The sequence below is a fragment of the Bos indicus x Bos taurus genome, chromosome 10 (assembly GCF_003369695.1).
Source record: "Bos indicus x Bos taurus breed Angus x Brahman F1 hybrid chromosome 10, Bos_hybrid_MaternalHap_v2.0, whole genome shotgun sequence".
Classification (NCBI taxonomy): Eukaryota; Metazoa; Chordata; class Mammalia; order Artiodactyla; family Bovidae; genus Bos; species Bos indicus x Bos taurus.
This window is the reverse complement of record NC_040085.1, coordinates 61622645-61646313: the sequence shown is the minus strand read 5'-3', so window position 1 is coordinate 61646313 and position 23669 is coordinate 61622645. Positions and strand designations below refer to the sequence as shown.

The window sequence follows — 23669 nt, the reverse complement described above, 5'->3', positions numbered from 1 at the left end:
TGTATGTCTTCTTCAAGCTCTGATTACTCATTTCTACTGATAATAAATTGAGGGTAGCAAAAATGAGATCTAACTCTGGAGTATTTTATACAAACTAGGATTTTTTTTTTTTTTTTTTAAGAATTTTTTGCCATGTGATGAAAAATGCCTGTTAATACTTTTTGAAAAAGTATTATTGGTATTACAGTAATGGCCCATCTTGAAAATTGGTTGCATACTTGCTCTGAAGATGCGTTTTTGTTTGGGTCAGTTCAGTTCAGTCGCTCAGTCGTGTCCAAGTCTTTGCGACCCCATGAATCGCAGCACGCCAGGCCTCCCTGTCCATCACCAACTCCCGGAGTTCACTCAGACTCACATTCATTGAGTCAGTGATTTGTTTGGGTAGCTATCATTTGATGCGGATCACCAACAGTGACTTTTGGTGTCTTGCAACAGCCCTTTAAGGAGGGAGGGAGGGAGGGAAGGATGGGGCCTCTGGGTTGCCCATATGGAATCTGCCAAAGATTTCTTCAGAACAACAGAAAGGTGATGTTAGAGGCAATCTGTCAAGCAGTGAGAACAGAAGACTCCTTCCCCTCTGTGTTTTCTTCTGCTTTAGAAACTATGTAGTCTCTCCCAGGTGGGTAATCTGTGCCTTTCGGGTTAGATTACTGTGGAGAGGGGCCATGTGCAAGGTGGATGGGGATACCGAGAGTGATGATGGAAACAGCAAGAGCAGCTCAGACAAATGCTGAGGCATGTTGCCGTGGGCATCCTACTCTTTTTTACCTGCAGGAAGAGGCCAGCCAGCAGCAGCAGAACAGGCAGGGAAATGGAAGGAGTCCTGAATAGGGCATGTGCTTCCATGTCAGTCCTTCCACCTCCCCGGATAACAGTTAAAAACATGCTCCTCTAATGGGTACACACAGATTCCCAGTCCTCAGATCATGAATGATGCAGGAATTGGGTAGAAGCAGATAGAAAGAACTAAGGATAAATTTGTCCTTAGTGGTTGGGAGGTCATTTGAAAATTGCTTCAACAGCATGCACTAGGAAATTTGAAACCAACTTTTGGGCAAGTTATCTGAACCCCAGCTATGAAATACTCAAGAGAAGGCCACCAGTAGCACCCCGTTCCAAGGATCTGGTGAGAAAGTACCCCAGAAAAAGGGTTCACCATCTGCTTAGTTCCAAAGATGAAGTTTTTGTTTTTTTAACCAAAAAGGACCAATGGGACCATCTTTTCTAGAAGAAAAGGGATGGTAAAACAGCAAAAGCTGCGTCAGTGACTTTTTTATTGTGTTTTTACAGGAAGGAATGAGGTAATAGTCTTGTGGGGAGAAAACCTGATGGAGAATTCAAGTGGTCCCTTTAAAAAGTGAGAAATAGGCAGGAGGTATCTGACAGCACCACTGCTGCTGCTAAGTCACTTCAGTCGTGTCCGACTCTGTGCGACCCCATAGACGGCAGCCCACCAGGCTCCCCCGCCCCTGGGGTTCTCCAGGCAAGAGCACTGGAGTGGGGTGCCATCGCCTTCTCCGATCTGACAGCACTAGGTAAGCTGAAAAGTGGGTGGGAGTCAGTAGAGTGGAAGCCGCTCAGTCGTGAGGGCACATTAATACCTCCAGGTCCATATCAGCTTGTTCACCATCTGCCCCCTGGGGCATGGCTTTTTAGCATTTACTTTATGACTTCAGGAGACACCTAGATTTTGAGGAAGGGGCTCTCCTGCCCTACCCAGCAACTTATTTCCCTAAATTTAAAACATTATCAGGAAGACATGTAGAGCATAGTAGATGGCTCTTGATTTTAATAACAGGGGCAAGTGGTTTGGAAGGTAGTAGATGGGAGAGAAACATCTCCCAACCAAAGGATGATTAATAATGATAGAAACGGCGTATCTTCTGCATCGGTAATGTATTCAATAATAGTTGCCGTCAGAGTAGGAAGGACCATGCCTAGCACCCTGGACTCGCACCCTAATGGTGCACCTATTTTCTGGCTTAGGGATACCGGTACTGGCTTACATTGGAAGTTCTGCTGCATTGATGGCCTTGGAGAAAAAGTCTGCTGAGGCCTGGAAAGCTCTTGACCAAGACCTTTAATGCCCAAAACATACGTGCATTAATCTTTTAGAAGCACTCACCTATGGCAGTGCTGTCCAGTGTAATATTTATTGTAGCCCACATATGTGATTCTAAATTTTCTGGTAGTCTCATTAAAAAGGTAAGAAGACATAGGTAAAATGTATAATACAGCTTAATTCAGGATACCCCCAAATACTATTTCATCTAATTAGCATGAAAAATATTAAACAGCGGTGGGTGGGAGGCTGTAGGAGGGTTCATTTATATTCTCGCCCTGGGCCACAAAAACTGGGGAGGGCTTACCCCTTTATTTACACTTAAACCCTCCTTGAATTCACTCTTTTCTGGGGTGTGTCCACAGTCCTGTTGAGAAGGTATGCAATAAAGAGCCTCAGCAGAGCACACATTGGAAGCCTGAAGAGCGACTACTGACCTGGGAAAAGATGGTGTGAGAGGTCCCAGCTTAGATGCCAGGGCAGCCAGAGCACTGTCTCTGCTTAGAAGAATCAGTTCAGGCTGGGGTGGAAGGAGAATTGTTCGTGGCAGGCCCCACACCCTGCAGCAGAACCGTGCCTGGCTACTCATACAGGAGGCTTGGTGAGGAAGAGCAGAGGTCGTCAGTGGCTCTGTCCCAGAAGGGTCCTGTCCATCCCTGCCTTCCCATTGGGCTGCAAGTATGCAGTTACAGATGGGCCGTTTCCCCTCCTAATGGATAGGGCACTAAGAGAGACAGCTTTGCTCTGCATTTTACTGATTGGCAAGTAGTCAATTTTGAAGCTGGTTTTGAATCTTCTATCAACCTCTTCATGCTACTTAACAGACATCTAAAAATACCAGTTAGTAAAGCAGTTTTATTCTCTGATGGGGGTGGTAGGGAAGGTGGATGTAAAGGAGGGAAATAATTAAAATAGCACAAGTGATTCTGCCCAAGTTAATTAGGGGACGTGATCTGCTCATCACTCAGCAAGCACAAGCCCTCTTAGAGGACTTGCACGTTTCCCACCACTGTGCCTGGTACGTATCCTTCTCTACTGGTGGGAGATGGACGTGCAGGACTTCATTTCAGCTGTATGCCATTTTCTCCGTAAATGCTGACTTCTGAACCTAATCCCTGCTGGGTTTTGTCATTCCAAAAAGAAAAGCAAAACATTTAAGTAGAGGTTTCTAATTTTAAACTCTTATAGCTTCCAAAGAATCTTAATCCAAAAAGAATTTGAGACAACGGGTCCCAAAACTAGTTTGTTCTGAGGTCTCTTCTCTACTAAGTGAAGAGATGAGGGGCCTTTGAGAGGGTAAGGTTTCACTTTGCACCTCAGTCAGAGGAGCGCCATGTCTCAACCAGGGTGGTTGCAGCAGAGAAGATGGCATCTCTCTGCTCCCACTCCCTTCCCAACTGCCAATTTTAGTGGCTCTGCTCCTTTAAAATTATGTATGTATGTGTCAGTCACTCAGTCGTGTGCGACTTTTTGTGACCCCAGGGACTACAGCCTGCCGGGCTTTTCTGACCATGGAATTCTCCAGGCAAGACTGGAGTGGGTTGCCATTCCTTTCTCCAGGGGATCTTCTCACCCCAGGGATCAAACCCAGGTCTCCTACATTGCAGGCAGATTCTTTACTATTTGAGATACTGAATAATACCAGGTCAAGCAAACCACCTAGAATAGGTGTTACTGCCTAACTGGGTTTTGCTTAAACCAGTTAGAGGTGTATATACACCGGAAGTCCCCCAAGGGTTCATAACCACAGTGATGTTTGCTCTTCCCATGAGGTTACGCAGACACCAACTATGGCCACACACTTTGGTGCATGTCATAGAAGGGACTGCACGTTTCCTGTGAAGGTCCTTTTGCCAGTCACGGAGATTGCAGCACTAGCTTGTCTGAACCCAAAGCAACACCTGGGATAGAAACTGTCAGATTCCCTGAGTGCCAGTTGCTGTACATGGCAGAGAACGCCTTTATGTAAACACAACATGGTACCTGACAGTAAGGGCTCGGTAACACCAGCTCTGGCTACTGGTGCAGTCTATGGTACAGCAGGATTTTGGCACAGACAGGCTTCAGTCATTTTGAGGTAGGCTGTGGGAGGTAGGAGAGGAAGAATAGCCAGTCTGCTGAGTAAAGAAGGAATAGAGGCTATTAAAGCAGTAGGAAAAAAGAAAAATGCCCAGGAAGACCCACATAATAAAAAAATTGAGGCCAGTTCATAAAGGTTAGCAGGGAGGCCCTGACAAGTCCGAGTTAGAAGGGTGGTTGGAGAGAGTCCAGGAAGGGGAACTCCGAGATCAAGCTTAACTCTCAACTCACAGCCTTCTGCAGTCGGGAAGCCCAAAGGAACTTGCTGCCAGGGAAAACATGACAAAGCCCAGATCATGCCAAACACAGCTGACAGTCACCCAGCAAGACTGCAAGGGCTGCTACAGAAGTGACCCTCACCAAGAAAGTTCCCTGGGACCAGCTGTGGCCAAAGGAAAAGATCCTCCCAGGTCCCTTCATCCCTCTTGATGTTTCTCATACTAGGAGTTACAGTAGAGCACAGTCAGAGCTGGCCAGCACCCCTTACATCAACATGATGACTAAAGAGGTATAAACATTTTTATGACATTTGTGTGTACTGGGTGTGAGGCCTTGAGGGAGGGCACAGCCAAGCTGCCCTCCACGAGCCCCGAGTGGAGTTGCAGAGCAAGGTCCAGACACAGAAGAGGCAGTAGAGAGGTACTACCAGGCGAACCAGCTGGGCAGGACAGGGTGGGGCTGCCAAAGAGATGCCCCCTGGTGCTGCACAGAGTTGTCAGTGCTAGGGCAGGGGACGTGCTCAGCTGTGAATGAGCCTTCTACGTGGCCATATTAATGCCAGAGTCACCTTGACAAGGCCTGAAAAAAATGTTTAACCTTGGCCATCTTGCCCTTTGCTTTCTGGATTTTCTCTCAAACGGTGAAGTGACGGGTGGGAGAGAGCTGCTAGGCCAAGTATTTCAGGCCCTCCCTCTGAGCAAAAGCTGAAGGGGTAAGTTTTCTTCATTTGGGTCCCCACGGGGGCGCAGTTGGGGTGAGCTTAGGGTCCTCATGCCCACATTATTTCCTTTCTTATGAGTCTAAGATTCTACAGTCAGGCAGGGAGCACTGCAGTGCTGGAGAAGTGAGAAGTGAACCGGTTTCCCCAGCTTGGCACTAGGGGGCTCTGAAGCACAGCATCTCTCCTAAGGGGAAAAGCTACACTTGTCCAGAAGCGAAGACCAGGGAGGAGGCGCCCTCTGACGCCACCTGCCAAAGTTCTCTTATCATTCACACAGACAACCCTGGGAACTGGGTCTTGCATCGGGTTCAAAAAGGGTCATCAATGATTTCTGAGGACCTGAAGAATTGCATGCCAAGATGGGGTTGGGCCTTCTTCTTGTCTTCTGCTGTCACTCCAGGCCCTCACACTCACAGCTTTGTATCCCACATGAAAACGAGATCCAGGATGACTGACCTGGGAGAAGCGCCCTGGGCACATGCAGAACCAGCGCCAGTAACAGTGAAAGCTGACACACACTAAGCCCTTTCCGCACACCAAACTGTATGAAGTCCTGCGAGAGCACATCTGCTTTACTCCTGAATCAGGAGTAAAACAAACCTATCACATCGGGATGGTACACTGAGATGGCCGCTTCAGAGCACACCACAGGGAGGACAAGTACTGGAACTTCAGCCCTGGGGGTGGAAAGCACTCGCCCTTACGTCGGCCCGGGTGTCACGGGAAGGACACCACCACCCTGAGGGGGAAGTCCGCCTCCACGGCCTCGTCGGTCCTGTCACAGAAGGGCTCCAGCCGAGCGTGTCGGAGGTATCACAACATGCCTGCTTGCTCAGGGTCCAGAGACTTCCTAGTTTTAGTTTCCCCTTTTCAGGGAGGTGCAGCTACTGCCCAAGGGTAAGGGCAGAAAGCCGCTCTGTGGCCACACCACCTCCACCACAGGTGAACCTGGCTTCCTCGAGTCCAGCCTTGCCCCCTCTGCTTGGCAGTCCTGGCCAAAGCTTTACTCCACCTTCACATCCCCTTCTCCTGTGGGACCAGCGCAGTCTTCATTCATCACTGCCATCGGCCCTGCCCCCGGAACGCTCACCAGTGCTTCCTGACAGCCAGGAGCTGATGCAGCTGCAAGGCTTTGTTGGTGACTACTCAATTCAAGCCAACCTAGCTTGCGGGTCCTCCACAGAAGCTTTCTGGGGCCAGATACTTTCCAGCCCCACCAAGCATTACATGAACACAGGTCTGAATATATCCTCACTGACTTCTAAACAATTAACTCATCATGCATAGATAAGAATGCCTCATCCAATAGGAAATAGACAGTCGTGGGCAGACGAATGCAAAGAAGTGTTAAAGGTTTGTAAAAATGTCAGCCCATACTGTTAAGTGAAGGCCTCTTTCCAGTGGTAGAAGAGAATTCTCTCTCCCCCTCCCAACAACTCAGTGTTTAAAAAAAAGTCTTGGGACTGAGTTTACAATATCTCTAATATTACCTCAAAAAAGAAAACAAATCTGCAAAACTCAGGTTCCACTTAAGATGCATGTTTTTATTGAAGTTAAAAAAAATTTGTAACCAGACAGAAAGAGAATAGACAAAAATGTTATAATCTGACTATATAATATTCTCTCATTCTTGGTGAATCACTAAAATATAACAAAAGATTGTTCTCTATGCTAATTTTTAAGGTTGTCCAGTTAAACCATTATTTGGTATCCTTTCAACAGGTTAACCTCTTAACTATTTAGAGTTTCTTCTCAGAAACATTAATATATTATACAGAAAACATTCATAGTTTATTTGGGAAACATTCATATTTTATACAGGATGTACAAATTTGAGATGAGACCCCCCCAGCCCAAAAAAAAAAAAAAAACCCAACCCACACGATTGTAGCTGCAACACTATCCTAGCTGCATTGTGGTGATTATGTTCAGTCTGCATCCACTATTTACAACTGGATTTTAATGTTGTTATTTACAGAGGGGCCAAAAGCACTCATCTAAAATAAAGGCGCTCGGGTTTAATGTGCACTTTCATAGCCCTAGGAAAACACAACCATTATATACACTGTAAACGCCACAGGGCATGAAATCCACCTCCAATCACAACATCAACCTCACAGATCAAGCATACAAGGTCTAAGTAAGGTGCCTGACTTTTCCTTTGTAAGCATACTTTTCATCCAAGAGTACTGCTATTCTTTTCATAGGACACTATTCACTTATTTCAAATACGGGGCCAGTGCTCCAAACATTCTCGGAACCCCTTTTTGGGGACTGCCTGCATAGTCTGTGATGAACTCTGCTGAACGTTCTTTTGATGGTGGCAAGTCTTCGTCCTCAAGGATTTGATTTGGGAAAACAGGCATAGTTATTCACAGCCAGGTGAATCAAACCATGGGATACAACCCTGAATCAAACGTGAGGCACCACTATAAAATGATGAGACCAGTTTTCTTACATGGATCATAAATTCAGAGATTTAAGATGCCTGAGCAATGGCGGTCCTGACAGAGTAGCAGAGATTCTCCTGGAGTGATGACTCTGAGAGGCAACACTCACTGAAACGGTGTATCTAGGTGGTGGTTTGCAGTTTTTGAAATCGGTCTGCTGCCTCGCACATACATTTTAATACTCCTCTTCAGTTTCAGTCCCTTTTGCTTTCTTATGGATTGCCCGATTAAAGCTATGGCAAGCAGGGACCCAGTGATTGTCATGGAGCCCCAGCTTACAGCCAGGGAAGCCCTTCTGGGACCGGTGGCAGCACATCCAGTACCCCGGCCCGTAGGGCAGCGCCTGGCAGTAGGGCTTGGGGTGCCACCGGCACAGGGACACATCCCCTTTCACATATTTTTTCTTGCACTGCTTGCACGGATCCTCTCTGTAGCGTGGATCCCGAACCCAGCGAGAATCTGCTGGCCTGATATTGTAATATTCAATGATAAACTTGAAATAGCAGCAGGTACATTTAAGAGCCACTAAACTCTTAGTAGGAAGTAACCTGAAGATTTTCACCATGATGTGGTGGGGCAGAAAAGCCATATACTGCTGAGGCTCTAAAAGCTGTTGGATTTTAAACCTGGTCTCCAGAAAGTCATGTGACACCTGCTTCTTCCAGCTGGATGCCTCAAGCATTGGTAATGTACTTTCCACAGGAGAGGCCAGTGGGACAAACGAATCAACCGAGACGCTTTTTTCCTCAGGTGCACTGTCACCTTCAGCAGCCTCTTCAAGCTGACTGGCCTCGGAAGACTCTTCTGTTGTGCTTTCATCTGACTGGGAGTGGCCTGACGAGTGCTGACCAGATGGCAAAAAAAACAACATCCCTGGAAGTGGGTCTTCACAGGACTCCGAACTGGAAGACTGGTCTCTCTCTACCTTGGACACAGTGATACTAATGCACAGAGATTCTCTTTTGCGCTGATCGGGATTTCGGTTAGCAAGCGGCACAAGCTCTTCACTAATGCCATCAACAGCATCTGTGGGCAGTTCAATGGCTTGGGGACAGGTGAGAGGAGGAAGAGGTGGCCCAACAAGTTCCTCTGTCATTTCCACATCGTGCCTGTTGCTGCTTTTCATGGCAGTCTGCTGATCTGGCTCGAACTCTGCACTGTCTGTGTGCAAACTCATGCCTGCCGGCACCGAGGGGCAGCCTCGAGGTGCGCCGTCCCAGGCCTGGTCTCCCTGAGGAGAACAACGGTCAGCTCTTAAGGGGCTGCAGCCCACAGATACAGACCCCACAGTTTTCACCTGAGTGTCAGGAACCTCCAAGGCGCCTTTGTCTGCTTTGCTTTCCTCAGCCTGGGTGCCATTCACAAGCAGCACGCGGCCCACATTGCGGCGAAAGCTGTTATTCCTCGAGAGGCTCCCGGGCTCCCGCTGGCTCTGCCGCTTCAGGCACTCGGACTCCAGCCTGGCTACCATGTCGAGGACACGGACAGGCTCGCTCTGTGTTTCACCAACCTCAGGATTTCTCCTTTCTGCAGGTTCTTCACATGCTCCTGGGGCGGACAAAGGCTCGGGGTTTGGGGGTGCACCTCTGGATTGCCCGGAAAACCGCACCACAGCAGGTGAGTTAGTGCAGGTTTTTGCACAACTGGCTAGCAGAGCGCTGGCTCTTTGCTCGAGGAAGGCCACCATCTGTATGACCGATAGAGGCCTCCCGGCATACACGCCGTCCCCGCCGTCACTCACGTAATGCACAGAACAGTGCTCGATGCCACATGCAAAAGGCTCAGGCTGGTAGCATCTGCTGTTGACCTCCTTCATCCTTTCTAACTGTATCTTGGCTTTTTTAAGATCCCCTGATTTTTTCCTTCTTTTAGTAGCTCTCCCATCAATATCCCAGGAGCTTTTTATTTTCATAGATCCTATTCTATTACTGCACTGGTGGGCTGCAAAGAATGCTATCTTTTCCTTGGTATTTCCCGGTTTCACAACAGCCCAGATATCGAGCGGCCCTTCCCCTTCTTCACCCTGGTGGATTGTTGCAGATGGTGCATTCTTCTTGGTTTTAACATTCAAGCTGCTCTCTTCAGGACTCTTCCCACTCATACTGCACAGAACATTTGGAGAAAGGATTCCAAAAGGCTTTCGAGATGATGCTTTACCAAGAGAGGCTGAAGGAAAGACACTTGATTTCATACACCTAGCTTTGCATTCTTCATCCCTGATAGCCTGTTGGTGGCTCATAGGAGTTCTCAGAGTTCCCGTGCCGATTTCCAGAGGTTGCCCTTTCTTCTGGAGTTTCCAGTATGGCTTAAGGTGCATAACAGAGGTTCTACAAGAAGGAAATACACATTTGATTAACAGTCTGATTTTATTTTTAGAAAAGCTTTTTTTAAAAAAACTTATACTCACATGGTTCTAGCAAGTAAAAGAAACATTATCTTTCAGTTCACTAAATCTCTACCAATTCTCATTTCCACTAGTTTTTCATATACAAATCAAGAATAACAAAAGCAAAAACAACTACTTTCCATGGTTTACATGCTGGAAAATAAATTTCAGACTGAGTGACTAAAGGAATTTCAGACCGGCATTATTTAATTCTATACATAAAATTAGTACTTTAAATGTAAAGAAATTTGAACTTACTAAAGACACTTAAGTATAAGACACAGTATAGAAGAAACAATAGGATAAAAGAAGCCCATCCACAATCCCTGGTATATTAATGCTTTTTCTAAGTCACCATAACTAGCATTTTATTGATTGCAAAACAGTCTATTAGAATTGTTATATTGCTTTCTAAGCTATTCTTACTGTTGAATATTTTAGACATCTATAACTAACAATCTTTTAGACATCTATAATTAACAATCTATCTGTATAACCTCTTAACTGTCAGATTTTCTGCAGATAAAATACAAAGTCCACAATCTTCATTAATTCACTGATTCAGGAAAAAAGTTCCTGTTTCGTTCCCTGAGCAGGGGTGGAGATGGGAACCATTTTATAAATTACAAAGATAATTACATTCAGAGGTACATGTTCTAGTCCTTGTCATATCACTAATTAGCTAGACAGGGTGATTTTACCTTGGGTAAGTCACTTCCTTTCCAGGTCTGAGTTGAAATGTTAACTGAGGGATTGGGATACTAGTCTAGTCAAAGCTATGATTTCTCCAGTAGTCACGTATGGATGTGAGAATTGGACTCTAAAGAAAGCTGAGTGCTGAAGAATTGATGCTTTTGAACTGTGGTGTTGGAGAAGACTCTTGAGAGTCCCTTCAACTGCAAGGAGATCCAACCACTCCATCCTAAAGGAAATCAGTCCTGAATATTCATTGGAAGGACTGATGGTGAAGCTGAAACTCCAATACTTTGGCCACCTGATGCGAAGAACTGACTCATTTGAAAAGACCCTGATGCTGGGAAAGGTTGAAGGTGGGAGGACAAAGGGACTACAGAGGATGAGATGGTTGGATGGCATCACCAACCCAATGGACATGCGTTTGAGTAAGCTCCAGGAGTTGGTGATGGACAGGGAAGCCTGGTGTGCTGCAGTCCATGGGGTTGCAAAGAGTTGGACATGACTGAGCTGAACTGGGATACTAGATTATTTAATGATTTTTGTTAGTTTGTATGTCAAGATATCCCACTGCTACACAGAACACCTTGGATTGAGAAAAACAAGTCTTGTTGGGATGCCTGGTCTCCCACAAAATAGACCTATAGCCCAAAATGAACACCCACAGTCACAGATTGGTGGGAGTGAGGCAAGGGCTTTCACGGGTCTAAGCATGCAGGCTCTCAACCCACTCTTGTTCCTCGGGATACAGTCTAAGACACACACATGGGGCAGTCGGGCACATCCCTTTCTCATTCACTCCGTAACAGTTACCCAGGCCTGCACTGTGGCAGCCTTCAAAGTGATTGCTTTCAGATAGCAGTTTTATCCATCAAGAATCAAAGTGATTATCCAGAACAGATTTATCTTTCATTTCAAATTTAATTCCTAGAGTCCAGTCTCAGCTAAAAGAAGAAATATGGATATGAATATCTTCCAGCTAAGTAAAGAGAAACCTTACGTTTAAGGCACACAAAGTAAAGATACCCCTGAAACAGAGTGCGGCCGAGAGAAGCTGCCCCACGTCCGAGGTCAGGGGTAGCGGCCGAGAGTGCCAGGCTGCGACGGCGCAGGAATGGCCGAGAGGCGCTACCCAAGTCCGAGGTCAGGGGTGGCGGCCGGGAGGAGCTACCCCGTGTCCGAGGTCAGGGGCAGCGGCCAAGAGGAGCTACCCAAGTCCAAGGTCAGGGGCGGCAGCCAGGAGGAGCTACCCAAAACCCGAGGCCAGGGGCGGCGGCTGGGAGGAGCAACCCCACGCCAGAGACCAGGGGCAGCTGCCGGGAGGACCAACCCCACATCCAAGGAGCCGTGGCTGCGCGGGCGCAGGAGGGCCTAGAGGAGCTATCCCACATTGAAGGTCAGGAAGGACGGTGGTGAGGAGATACCCCTCGTCCAAGGTAAGGAGCAACGGCTGCGCTTTGCTGAAACAGCTGTGAAGAGATACCCCACGCCCAAGGTAAGAGAAACCCAAGTAAGATGGTAGGTGTTGCAAGAGGGCATCAGAGGGCAAACACACTGAAACCATACTCACAGAAAACTAGTCAATCTAATCACACTAGGACCACAGCCTTGTCTAACTCAATGAAACTAAGCCATGCCCGTGGGGCAACCCAAGACGGTCAGGTCATGGTGGAGAGATCTGACAGAATGTGGTCCACTGGAGAAGGGAATGGCAAACCACTTCAGTATTCTTGCCTTGAGAACCCCATGAACAGTATGAAAAGGCAAAATGATAGGATACTGAAAGAGAAACTCCCCAGGTCAGTAGGTGCCCAATATGCTACTGCAGATCAGTGGAGAAATAACTCCAGAAAGAATGAAGGGATGGAGCCAAAGCAAAAACAATATCCAACTGTGGATGTGACTGGTGATAGAAGCAAGGTCTAATGCTGTAAAGAGCAATATTGCATAGGAACCTGGAATGTCAGGTCCATGAATCAAGGCAAATTGGAAGTGGTCAAACAGGAGATGGCAAGAGTGAATGTCGACATTCTAGGAATCAGCAAACTGAAATGGACTGGAATGGGTGAATTTAACTCAGATGACCATTATATCTACTACTGCGGGCAGGAATCCCTCAGAAGAAATGGAGTAGCCATCATGGTCAACAAAAGAGTCCAAAATGCAGTACTTGGATGCAATCTCAAAAACGACAGAATGATCTTTGTTCATTTCCAAGGCAAACCATTCAATATCACAGTAATCCAAGTCTATGCCTCAACCAGTAACGCTGAAGAAACTGAAGTTGAACAGTTCTATGAAGACCTACAAGACCTTTTAGAACTAACACCCAAAAGAGTCCTTTTCATTATAGGGAACTGGAATGCAAAAGTAGGAAGTCAAGAAACACCTGGAGTAACAGGCAAATTTGGCCTTGGAATACAGAATGAAGCAGGGCAAAGACTAATAGAGTCTTGCCAAGAAAATGCACTGGTCATAGCAAACACCCTCTTCCAACAACACAAGAGAAGACTCTATACATGGACATCATCAGATGGTCAACACCAAAATCAGACTGATTATATTCTTTGCAGCTAAAGATGGAGAAGCTCTATACAGTCAACAAAAGACCAGGAGCTGATTGTGGCTCAGATCATGAACTCCTTATTGCCAAATTCAGACTTAAATTGAAGAAAGTAGGGAAAACCACTAGACCATTCAGGTATGACCTAAATCAAATCCCTTATGATTATACAGTGGAAGTGAGAAATAGATTTAAGGGCCTAGATCTGATAGATAGAGTGCCTGATGAACTATGGAATGAGGTTCGGGACATTGTACAGGACACAGGGATCAAGACCATCCCCATGGAAAAGAAATGCAAAAAAGCAAAATGGCTGTCTGGGGAGGCCTTACAAGAGAAAAGGAAAGATATACGCATCTGAATGCAGAGTTCCAAAGAATAGCAAGAAGAGATAAGAAAGCCTTCCTCAGCGATCAATGCAAAGAAATAGAGGAAAACAACAGAATGGGAAACACTAAAGATCTCTTCAAGAAAATTCGAGATACCAAGGGAACATCTCATGCAAAGATGGGCTCGATAAAGGACAGAAATGGTATGGACCTAACAGAAGCAGAAGATATTAAGAAGAGGTGGCAAGAATACACACAAGAACTGTACAAAAAAGATCTTCACGACCCAGATAATCACGATGGTGTGATCACTGAACTTCCTGATGTTCAAGCTGGTTTTAGAAAAGGCAGAGGAACCAGAGATCAAATTGCCAACATCTGCTGGATCATGGAAAAAGCAAGGGAGTTCCAGAAAAACATCTATTTCTGCTTTATTGACTATGCCAAAGCCTTTGAGTGTGAGGATCACAATAAACTGGAAAATTCTGAAAGAGATGGGAATACCAGACCACCTGACCTGCCTCTTGAGAAATCTGTTTGCAGGTCAGGAAGCGAAAGTTAGAACTGGACATAGAACAACAGACTGGTTCCAAATAGGAAAAGGAGTACGTCAAGGCTATATATTGTCACCCTGTTTATTTAACTTCTATGCAGAGTACATCATGAGAAACGCTGGGCTGGAAGAAGCACAAGCTGGAATCAAGATTGCCGGGAGAAATATCAATAACCTCAGATATGCAGATGACACCACCCTTATGGCAGAAAGTGAAGAGGAACTCAAAAGCCTCTTGATGAAAGTGAAAGTGGAGAGTGAAAAAGTTGGCTTAAAGCTCAACATTCAGAAAACGAAGATCATGGCATCTGGTCCCATCACTTCATGGGAAACAGATGGGGAAACAGTGGAAACAGTGTCAGACTTTATTTTTTTGGGCTCCAAAATCACTGCAGATGGTGACTGCAGCCATGAAATTAAAAGACGCTTACTCCTTGGAAGGAAAGTTATGACCAACCTAGATAGCATATTCAAAAGCAGAGACATTACTTTGCCAGCAAAGGTCCATCTAGTCAAGGCTATGGTTTTTCCTGTGGTCATGTATGGATGTGAGAGTTGGACTGTGAAGAAGGCTGAGCACCGACGAACTGATGCCTTTGAACTGTGGTGTTGGAGAAGACTCTTGAGAGTCCCTTGGACTGCAAGGAGATCCAACCAGTCCATTCTGAAGGAGATCAGCCCTGGGATTTCTTTGGAAGGAATGATGCTAAAGCTGAAACTCCAGTACTTTGGCCACCTCACGCGAAGAGTTGACTCATTGGAAAAGACTCTGATGCTGGGAGGGATTGGGGGCAGGAGGAGAAGGGGATGACAGAGGATGAGATGGCTGGATGGCATCACTGACTCGATGGACGTGAGTCTGAGTGAACTCCAGGAGTTGGTGATGGACAGGGAGGCCTGGCGCGCTGCAATTCATGGGGTCGCAAAGAGTCGGACATGACTGAGCGACTGAACTGAACTGAAACAGATCAGACTTATTTGTTTCTGATCTTTGGCAATTACAGCCTACATCTGTTGAGATCACCTCCTTGTGTGCACTGAAGCGTTTTAACAGCTGTATATTTTATAGAATACAGAATCATTATATTCTATAAGTCAGTTTTACAAGGAGTTACCCAGTATTCCTCAAGAAGAAGATATATATATTAGTAAAATAAATGAATGTAAGAGGCCTCTCTCATATTCCTAGTGCCCTCTGTATCAACAATTTTCTGGTTTTTCATCTCTCTTCAATACCTTCCATGTAAAATGTAAGAAATTGAGGTGTTGAAGAATCCAATTAGTTCGCACATAATGATCTCATCACAGAATGCCTGTGAATAAATTTAAACTTCCGCAATGTGTGTGCCGTTCTGCACTGCACGCTGTGTTCTCTTCGCCTTCCTCCCCCACACAGTATTTTAGGTGCTATTATTGATAGACAGCGACATTTGGAAGAAACTAATGTGATTATAGAAGGCTTTTGTTTGTGTACACTAACCTGCAAAGTCAGCTCAACTAACACATTACTAATAGACAAGGTTTTAGTAGGATTAAAGTAGATGATCCCACCGAACAGGAGTGACGAAAGGTCCAACAGTGAAGGAAAAAAGCCAGTAAGGTCATTTGATGCAACCAGGGTGACTGCTGGAGAGTAAATGGTGATTCTGTGGGACCCCCAAAGGAAGCAGAACCTTTAGGCACAGGCTGAAGTCCTCCACTGGTTGAAGGATGGCTGAGGTATTAACCGCTTGCCCTTCCTTTGCTGGGCTTGAAGGCCCTGAGACAGTAAAATGCTGGCAAGACTCAGAGAAACTTGCAAAAATTGAGAGGTTGGGTTGAAATCAGTTTTGAAGCATGAGGATGATAAGGGCATCTACTGCAAAAATCCGTAAAATAAAAATTTTACATCTCTGAGAGATTACATCAGACAGCCGCACTTTGCCCACCCCCACCCCATCTCAGGCTCTTAAATACAGACAGGCGCTGCAGAAAGCTCCAGTCAGATCTCCATGGTTGCCAATCCCTTCACACATCTGTATTTTAAAAGTTCACCACAATAAACTCCTGATTCCTTGCAATTAAGTAAAATGTGGGTTGTAGCACCTACCCACACATGAGTGTTAGATGCTCAGAAATGTCCTTGAAAAAATTTAAGATCTCTGTGCCTGTTGAATCAGAATTTCTGGGACTGGGCCAAGAATCTGTTTTTAACCTTAGATTTAATTTGAAAGAGAATTTAAAGGTCAGTCATGTGTTAGATCTAAGAGTGTCAGTGGGGTTCTGGTTTGGGCTGGGGGCGCTAGGCTACTGACAGGCGTGAGGTGGAACTGCCCAACACCATTCAGTCTATACTGAAGCATCTACTCTTCAGGACAGACCCATCTTCTTACTTTTTATTCTCTTTAAAACACACACACACAAGTCAATAGCCATTTTATTGCCAAATTTCTGTCTAACTCCAACTCCTCAGTTTCTTGGCACTGCTCTTCCAGCTCTCTGCTTTTCTTCTCCAGTCTTTAAACACTGATGTATTCCTCAGAGTTCTTTCCCTAGATCATTATTACTCTTAAGCTATATATTTAAGTGACCTCACAGTTTTAATGACCACAGGCTCATGATGCTCCAGTGGTATGCTCTCCCAAGCTTCATATGCTGTGACATGCCTAACAGACATACTCACCTGGATGTCAAAAAGAATCTCAAAAATCAAAGTGACTACCTAGTGACAGCACTAAGTACCTAGTCAACCACGCCAGAAAAGTTGAAATCACTTCGATTCCTCCTCCCATCCAATCACCAAGTCACTAAAAACGGCTTCCTCTTCTTGTTCATCCCTTACACAACTGCCTAGTTTTAGCTGCCATATTTTCTCTCTACAAAGCCTAACCCCTTGCATCAATGAGAGGCAAGGTCATGGAGCCCACTCCTGCCTTGCCCTTTCATAATTCAAACTTTGGAAGCTTGTTCACAGACCATTAACACAGGACCAGGTAGATTAAAGCCAAAATTATCACCTAAGATACAAATTTTAAGTTAGGCAGAGCCATAAAACTAAGGAAACAGCTTCAAACTTTTTTCATACTAACTGCCACCCATTTCTTTCTATCCATTTATCATCAAAAATTTACTAATAAACACTCTGGGCTGGACTTTAGTGGTGCAATTATGAGTAAGACACAGTTACTGCCCTTGGTTGGTTTAGTCACTACGTCATGTCCAGCTCTTGCAACCCCATGGACTGGGGCCTGCCAGGCTCCTCTGCCCATGGGATTCTCCAGGCAAGAATACTGGAGTGGGTTGCCATTTCCTTCTCCAGGGGATCTTCCTAACACAGGGAGCGAACCCAGGTTTAAGGAGACAGTAAAATCAAATAGGCAATTACAATATACAGTGTGATATGTGTTAAAAGGGACAGTACAGGTGCTGTGAGAGTCCATGAGGGAAGAAGGTGGAGGGAGAGGACAGAGAAGGAAGGAGTGTGTGAAAGGAGGAGAGGGACCACCAGCACCAAGTTTAGTCTCAAGGGCACAGAAAACGGGCCAGAAAAGCCATGAAGGAAGATAAAAGTCCTAGGAGTTCAAAAGTTAGATGATGCTTTTTGGGAAACTGAGGCAGGTAAGAAATAATCAGCATCCCAGCTAAGAGACAGAAGTAAATGGATTAGAAACAAAAAACAGGCACGATTTTATGTAGCGACTGATTATAAATGGAGGTTGAGGGAGGGAGTCAAGGATGGCTCCTCATGGCTACAGCAACCTGATAAAGAGTGGCACCTTTTAGTGAGACGGCGACAACAGCAGGTGAGCTGTTAGTATGGAGCAGGGGAAAAGGTAAGTTCAGTTTTAAGAAATGCCGCATCCAAGTCTGGCCAAGACAAAGAGGAAAGGAACAAGACAGTTGCAATAGAAATTCAACGAGGATAAAGTTTTCTGGACAGAGATTATGATGTCTTTTTCCAGAATTTTCACGAGTATATACTGCATATCTTACTATTATAATCAGAAAAGATGCACATAAAAGTAAAGAGCAATCACACACTTTACCCAAGGCCATATAAAGAATTTTTTCCAGGGGACTTCCCTGGCTGTCCAATGGCTAGGACTCTGTGTTTTCACTTCTGGGGGCTGGGGTTCAATCCATGGTCAGGGAACTAAGATCCAACAAGCCACGCTGTGTAGCAGGAAAAAAAAAAAAAAATGAGTCCAGTTAGTGATGGAGATCCCCAGGTGCTCTGCTGTGAGGAACTGCAGCAGATGAACAGAAGAGAGTCAGAAATTCATGGAGTGAATGGCAGGTGAAAGTGAATGTTTGCAACTCTCTCATGAAGTCTGGCTATAAATGATCTTTGTACACAACTGTTACCTTAAGTCCTTTCCAGGAATAAAGTGAGATATAACAATGAATCAATTAAAACTTGAACAACTTTCCTCCTCCAGTAAAGGCCAAAATCTTTCTTTCAAGTAATTCCAGTATTCTTTATCAATTCAATTTCTGATTTCAGCTCAAAAAAGCTGGAAAAAACTCTAACCCAAACATACTGTACAATCTGAAAATGAAGCCATGGAAGAGAATTTAACTTTGCTTGGAGGGGGGCGGGGGGAGGAATGCCTAGACAAATGTTAGAGTCTAAAGAATCACACTAACTTGTCTACAGAGAAACGAACTTGATCACTGAGGAAATCAAATGGCAATACTGGAGTAGAGTGAGGAAAAGAACGAGATTTCTCTTAGTGCTAAGAGGCTTAGTGCTAAAAGGAAGCCTGACATCAAAGGCCTGTTTTCTAACTTTGGCCTTGCCTACCTAATCTGGTTGGAAGATAAGGTGTTTCCTGTTTCTTTCTACTTTATTAAAGTTTCAGGAATGCTAATTCCAAAGAGGAGTCATTTATCAGTATAATAGGAGCTACTCTTTATTTACAAAAGACTAGAGAAATAAAAAAGTATGTTTTCCTTTAGAGGATGAAAAAAAGTAGACAGTAAATAAATCACTGTTCTTTAAAAATGTAAATGCTTCCAGAGAACATCTTATTATGATGGCCTTCTTCACTGAACCATTACAGAAAGGAATAGCTGCTTCAGCAAAGTACTAAAATGGCTTTTGAAGCCCACAGGTAGATAGTAGTAGAATTAAGATCAGAATTAGATAAGTCTCTTGGATCTATATATTTTTTTGCTACAAAAATTAAAAATTAAAATCCTAGGTTCAATTATGACACAAAATTAAATAATCTGACAGCATCTATTCAAAAAGCTTCTATCTTTCAAATTGGGATCAGTTTTTCTTAAGTGCCACATAAAACTTCTACTCAGAACTGTGATGATTTAAGCAGATGTGTCATAAGAAGCCACACTAACCTACAAGTATGTAGAACTGCTTCTATGGCTATTAAAGCAGAAAAAAATGCCAAGATCAGGAGGGTGTGAATACAGGCAGAGACATAAAAAAAGACTCCCACTAACCTCTAAGCATTGACTGAATGCATCCAACTCTCAGTGTATTTTAACAACAAAACAGAACAAACTCTAACACAGAAAAGACCATATTTCTCAAACTGAGCTCCAAAATATTTGGGACTGGCTTTTTTTCAGGAGGGTGTTCACTCCTTTTTTTAAAAGTAATACTGTCTAGAGTCATTTCATGGGAACTTTGAACTTCTCTTGGAAGGACTGGATGGTTACTAGTGTATAATTTAATGGAAAAATCTTTGTCTTTTAATATTATACTTATTTTTCCTAATTCCAATATTTCTTACAGAAAACAAAGGAAGACTTCTATTTTTTTACATAGAAAATTGTTACTTCTTTGAATGTGCTAGTGCTTTCTTAAAACTTTGAAACCAATCATTCTTCCATACATATTTTATGTGAATTTATATTTTTAAGGCAATAGCAATTTTTTACATCATTTGCATATGCAGTATATTCAAAGAAATAATCAGAACTTTAACATGTGTCCTATTTTGATTAAAATGTAACTTGGACATAAGGATGTCATCTTCTTTAGGGAATAAATGTTAGAGAGTCTAAGGCCAGTCATGAACACAGTTTAAAAACCCATTAGTTGCCAAAGAACATTTCATAGGAAAATAAATCAGAACAGCAACTAATTCTCAAGTGTAAATGCAGCACCCACACTGTGCCTGTCTGCCAGTGTACTCATACCACTCCATCCTGAGCCTCAATCTTGAGCCAAGCAACCTAACAGCCCACTGGGCACAAGTTGGCCCGATAACACTGTTATAAACAACTAAATTTTATTTTTAATTTTATTAAAGTACAGCTGATCTACAATGTTGCTTTAGTTCTACTGTACAGCAAAGTATACCAGTTAGACATATACATGTATCTACTCTTTTTTAGGTTCTTTTCCCATATTGGTCATTACAGAGTATTAAGAAGAGGTTCCTGTGTTATATAGTAGGTCCTTATTAAATATCTATTGCTATATACTAAACCACTAAATTTAAAAATGGTTTATCCCTCAGGAAGGAGGGAAAAGGTAAAAATTCAGGATAACAAATACTAAAGCATCAAGCAAAATAGTTTGCTTCCATTATCGATGAAGACAAATGTAAGATTCTTGTCAGCAATCCTGGGTGGAGGTGAAAGCAGGGAGGGGATGACTTGACCTCCAGTGTTTATCAAAGAAAGCTGCCTAAATCTCAGTCCTGCCCAGCTGTTTAGTAATTCTTCTACCACATCCCTGTATACTTTGTTGAATCAAGACTGCAGTAGCAGTCTTCACTGGGTGGTCAAGGTTTAAGAATTACCACGTGTAAAGAAATGAAGTTTATGATCAATAGAAAACAGAGAAAGTTGCTTTGTGGCTGTTATTGGAGCTTATCACAGCCGGTTTAAATACTGAAGTGAAAAATGAGTATTTTTCCAATGGGAAATGTGAGAAATCTACACTACAGAAAGCCAATAGTTAGGCACTGAGGAGACCAAATTGTTATGTTACGACAAAAATCACATACTGGGTTTTATGTAGTTGTGCTTTTGAACTGTGGTGTTGGAGAAGACTCTTGAGAGTCCCTTGGACTGCAAGGAGATCCAACCAATCCACTGTGAAGGAGATCAGCCCTGGGATTTCTTTAAAAGGAATGATGCTAAAGCTGAAACTCCAGTACTCTGGCCACCTCATGCGAAGAGTTGACTCATTGGAAAAGACTCTGATGCTGGGAGGGATTGGGGGCAGAAGGAGAAGGGGACGACAGAGGATGAGATGGCTGGATGGCATCACTGACTCGATGGACATGGGTCTCAGTGAACTCCGGGAGTTGGTGATGGACAGGGAGGCCTGGTGTGCTGCGATTCATGGGGTCACAAAGAGTCGGACACAACTGAGTGACTGATCTGATCTGATAACACATCTCATATAAAACTTTTCTTTGAGTACACAAAGTAATTATGTTTACATTTAGCTACCTTCCAAAGGCCTGGAAGTAGCTAATGATCAACCAAACAGTATCAGAGTAACTTTTAATCCTACTAGCCAACACTAAAGGTGGGCAGAGGGGAGAAGAGAAAAAAATATATTATTACAGAAAATCTAAACTAAGAAACTCCAGTACTCTTGCCTGGAAAATCCTATGGATGGAGGAGCCTGGTAGGCTGCAGTCCATGGGGTCGCGAAGAGTCGGACACAACCGAGTGACTTCACTTTCACTTTTCACTTTCATGCATTGGAGAAGGCAATGGCAACCCACTCCAGTGCTCTTGCCTGGAAAATCCCATGGGCAGAGGAGCCTGGTAGGCTGCAGTCCATGGGGTCTCGAAGAGTCAGACACAACTGAGCAACTTCCCTTTCACTTTTCACTTTCATGCACTGGAGAAGGAAATGGCAACCCACTCCAGTGTTCTTGCCTGGAGAACGGGGAGCCTGGTGGGCTGTCGCCTATGGGGTCGCACAGAGTCGGACACGACTGAAGCGACCTAGCAGCAGCAGCAGCAGCAGCAGCGATAGGCAGAAATCACTAGCAGATCTTGTTTAGTGAAAGAAGCTCCATTATTTTCTAAATACCAAAGGCAGCCAGCAAAAATAACATTGTGCTGTGAAATTTTTAAACCTGGCTACTCTCTATGCAAAAGTACTTTCTTTGACCTTCCTCAAAAAGCAGCTTTGGACCTGTTCACACAACTGGGCAAAGGACGAGTTTATATAGAATTCGACCTAGGGAACTCTGTGGATATAATTTCACTAAGATGTAAGCCCCCAAGGACAGGGACCCTTGTCTACCTGGTATACCACTACTGCCCTAGAATTTTACTGAAAAAACGTTCGTTGGATTTGAATGATGTGTTCTACATTATACAGCCTGAATCTGGAAACCAGAGAGAGGATCAACATCCGTCCCTACTGCACAAGCACCGCAACTGGCTGGCCATAGCCTGCTGGATTCAACACGGCACTAGCGGCAAGAAGAATGTGTGGCAAGTGTCTCAGAAAACAAAACTGCTATTTGTTAAAACGATTTATTATACTATTATTTTCTAAAGCATTACCTAAAAATTAAGTTACTAAAGATCCATCTGGAATACTATTGAAAAAATCAGGTTTTTTTCCCCACTGCAGATATATAAGAAGAATAAATTCAATTACACTTATCAGCTATGATTAGAAAGGGAATTCAAATTCAGCTCACCTGAGGAGCACTGAGCCTGACAAGATGTGAAGAGAGTAAAGAAGATAGTAAGAATGTATTAGTTCTCTAATGTATTAGTTATCTGGTCACTTTTAGACTCACTGAATAAAGTCTCTCCTATTAACCCCACCACAGATACTGTCATTAACTTCTCTGTGAGCTGCTCCGACCACTAGGCCTGAGATTGATCTATCACTCTCCAGTTCACCAGTTTCAGCTTCTTGCTTTAAATGAAATACCAAAGACATGATGGGGTTTTTCTAAACAAATTAATTCTTTCCATAAACAAACAAAAATACTCATATAATACATATTAACAGGAATATCTGGAAGGTCATCAAAGATATCAAGTGGGCACCACAACCCAGTGAATAATACTCAAATGTAAAAATGCAGGTTAAGAAATAGGACTTACTGTAAACTACAAAACTCAACAATATCAGATCACCTTCCAAGCCTCCCTTCTACAAGTTTACCAAAAAAAAAAAAAAAAGCACAATTTTGAAACTAAGGTCTTCAGTAAGTAATCCCACAGTTAACTACACTAAGCAGACACAGTTTTGACCCAGAAATGATTTTTAATCAATCATATTTTTTTGCCCAGAAATGACTTTTTGAATTAATTGTATAAGTTCATTAAAAAAAATGACTTATATAAGCAAATAAGACTTTAAAACAGCAATTAATAATATACAAGTAGGCAAGTACACACTAATTACAAGGCATATTTATCCCTAATAATTATTTCTTGCTAGGAAATAACCACCAGTAAGCAATCTAAGACAATTTCATAAGCTGATAAACTAGGTGGGTCTGAAGTCATCCTGAAGTAATCAGCTACCCTACACAGCATATAGAACATCTCAACACCAAATCATGTACTATATTTAATCACTACTACAAAGTCAGAGAAAGAGAATATTAATTCAAAATAAAATATTTAATTCATTAAATGCATTAAGTAAAATTTTATTTCCTGACAGGTTT

General features: G+C 43.7%; 1 protein-coding gene across 2 annotated transcripts in view; it reads right to left on the bottom strand.

The window, feature by feature from the left end:
* Positions 1-6599: 6599 nt before the first annotated feature.
* FBXO34 (F-box protein 34) overlaps positions 6600-23669 on the bottom strand; it is an 82417-nt gene continuing 65347 nt past the window's right edge. For both annotated transcript variants that reach the window (XM_027554173.1, XM_027554172.1), the window contains one exon: positions 6600-9858. In XM_027554173.1, coding sequence (XP_027409974.1) covers positions 7707-9848 — 2142 coding nt within the window. In that variant the 5' untranslated portion in view covers positions 9849-9858 and the 3' untranslated portion in view covers positions 6600-7706. The remainder of the gene's footprint in view (positions 9859-23669) is intronic.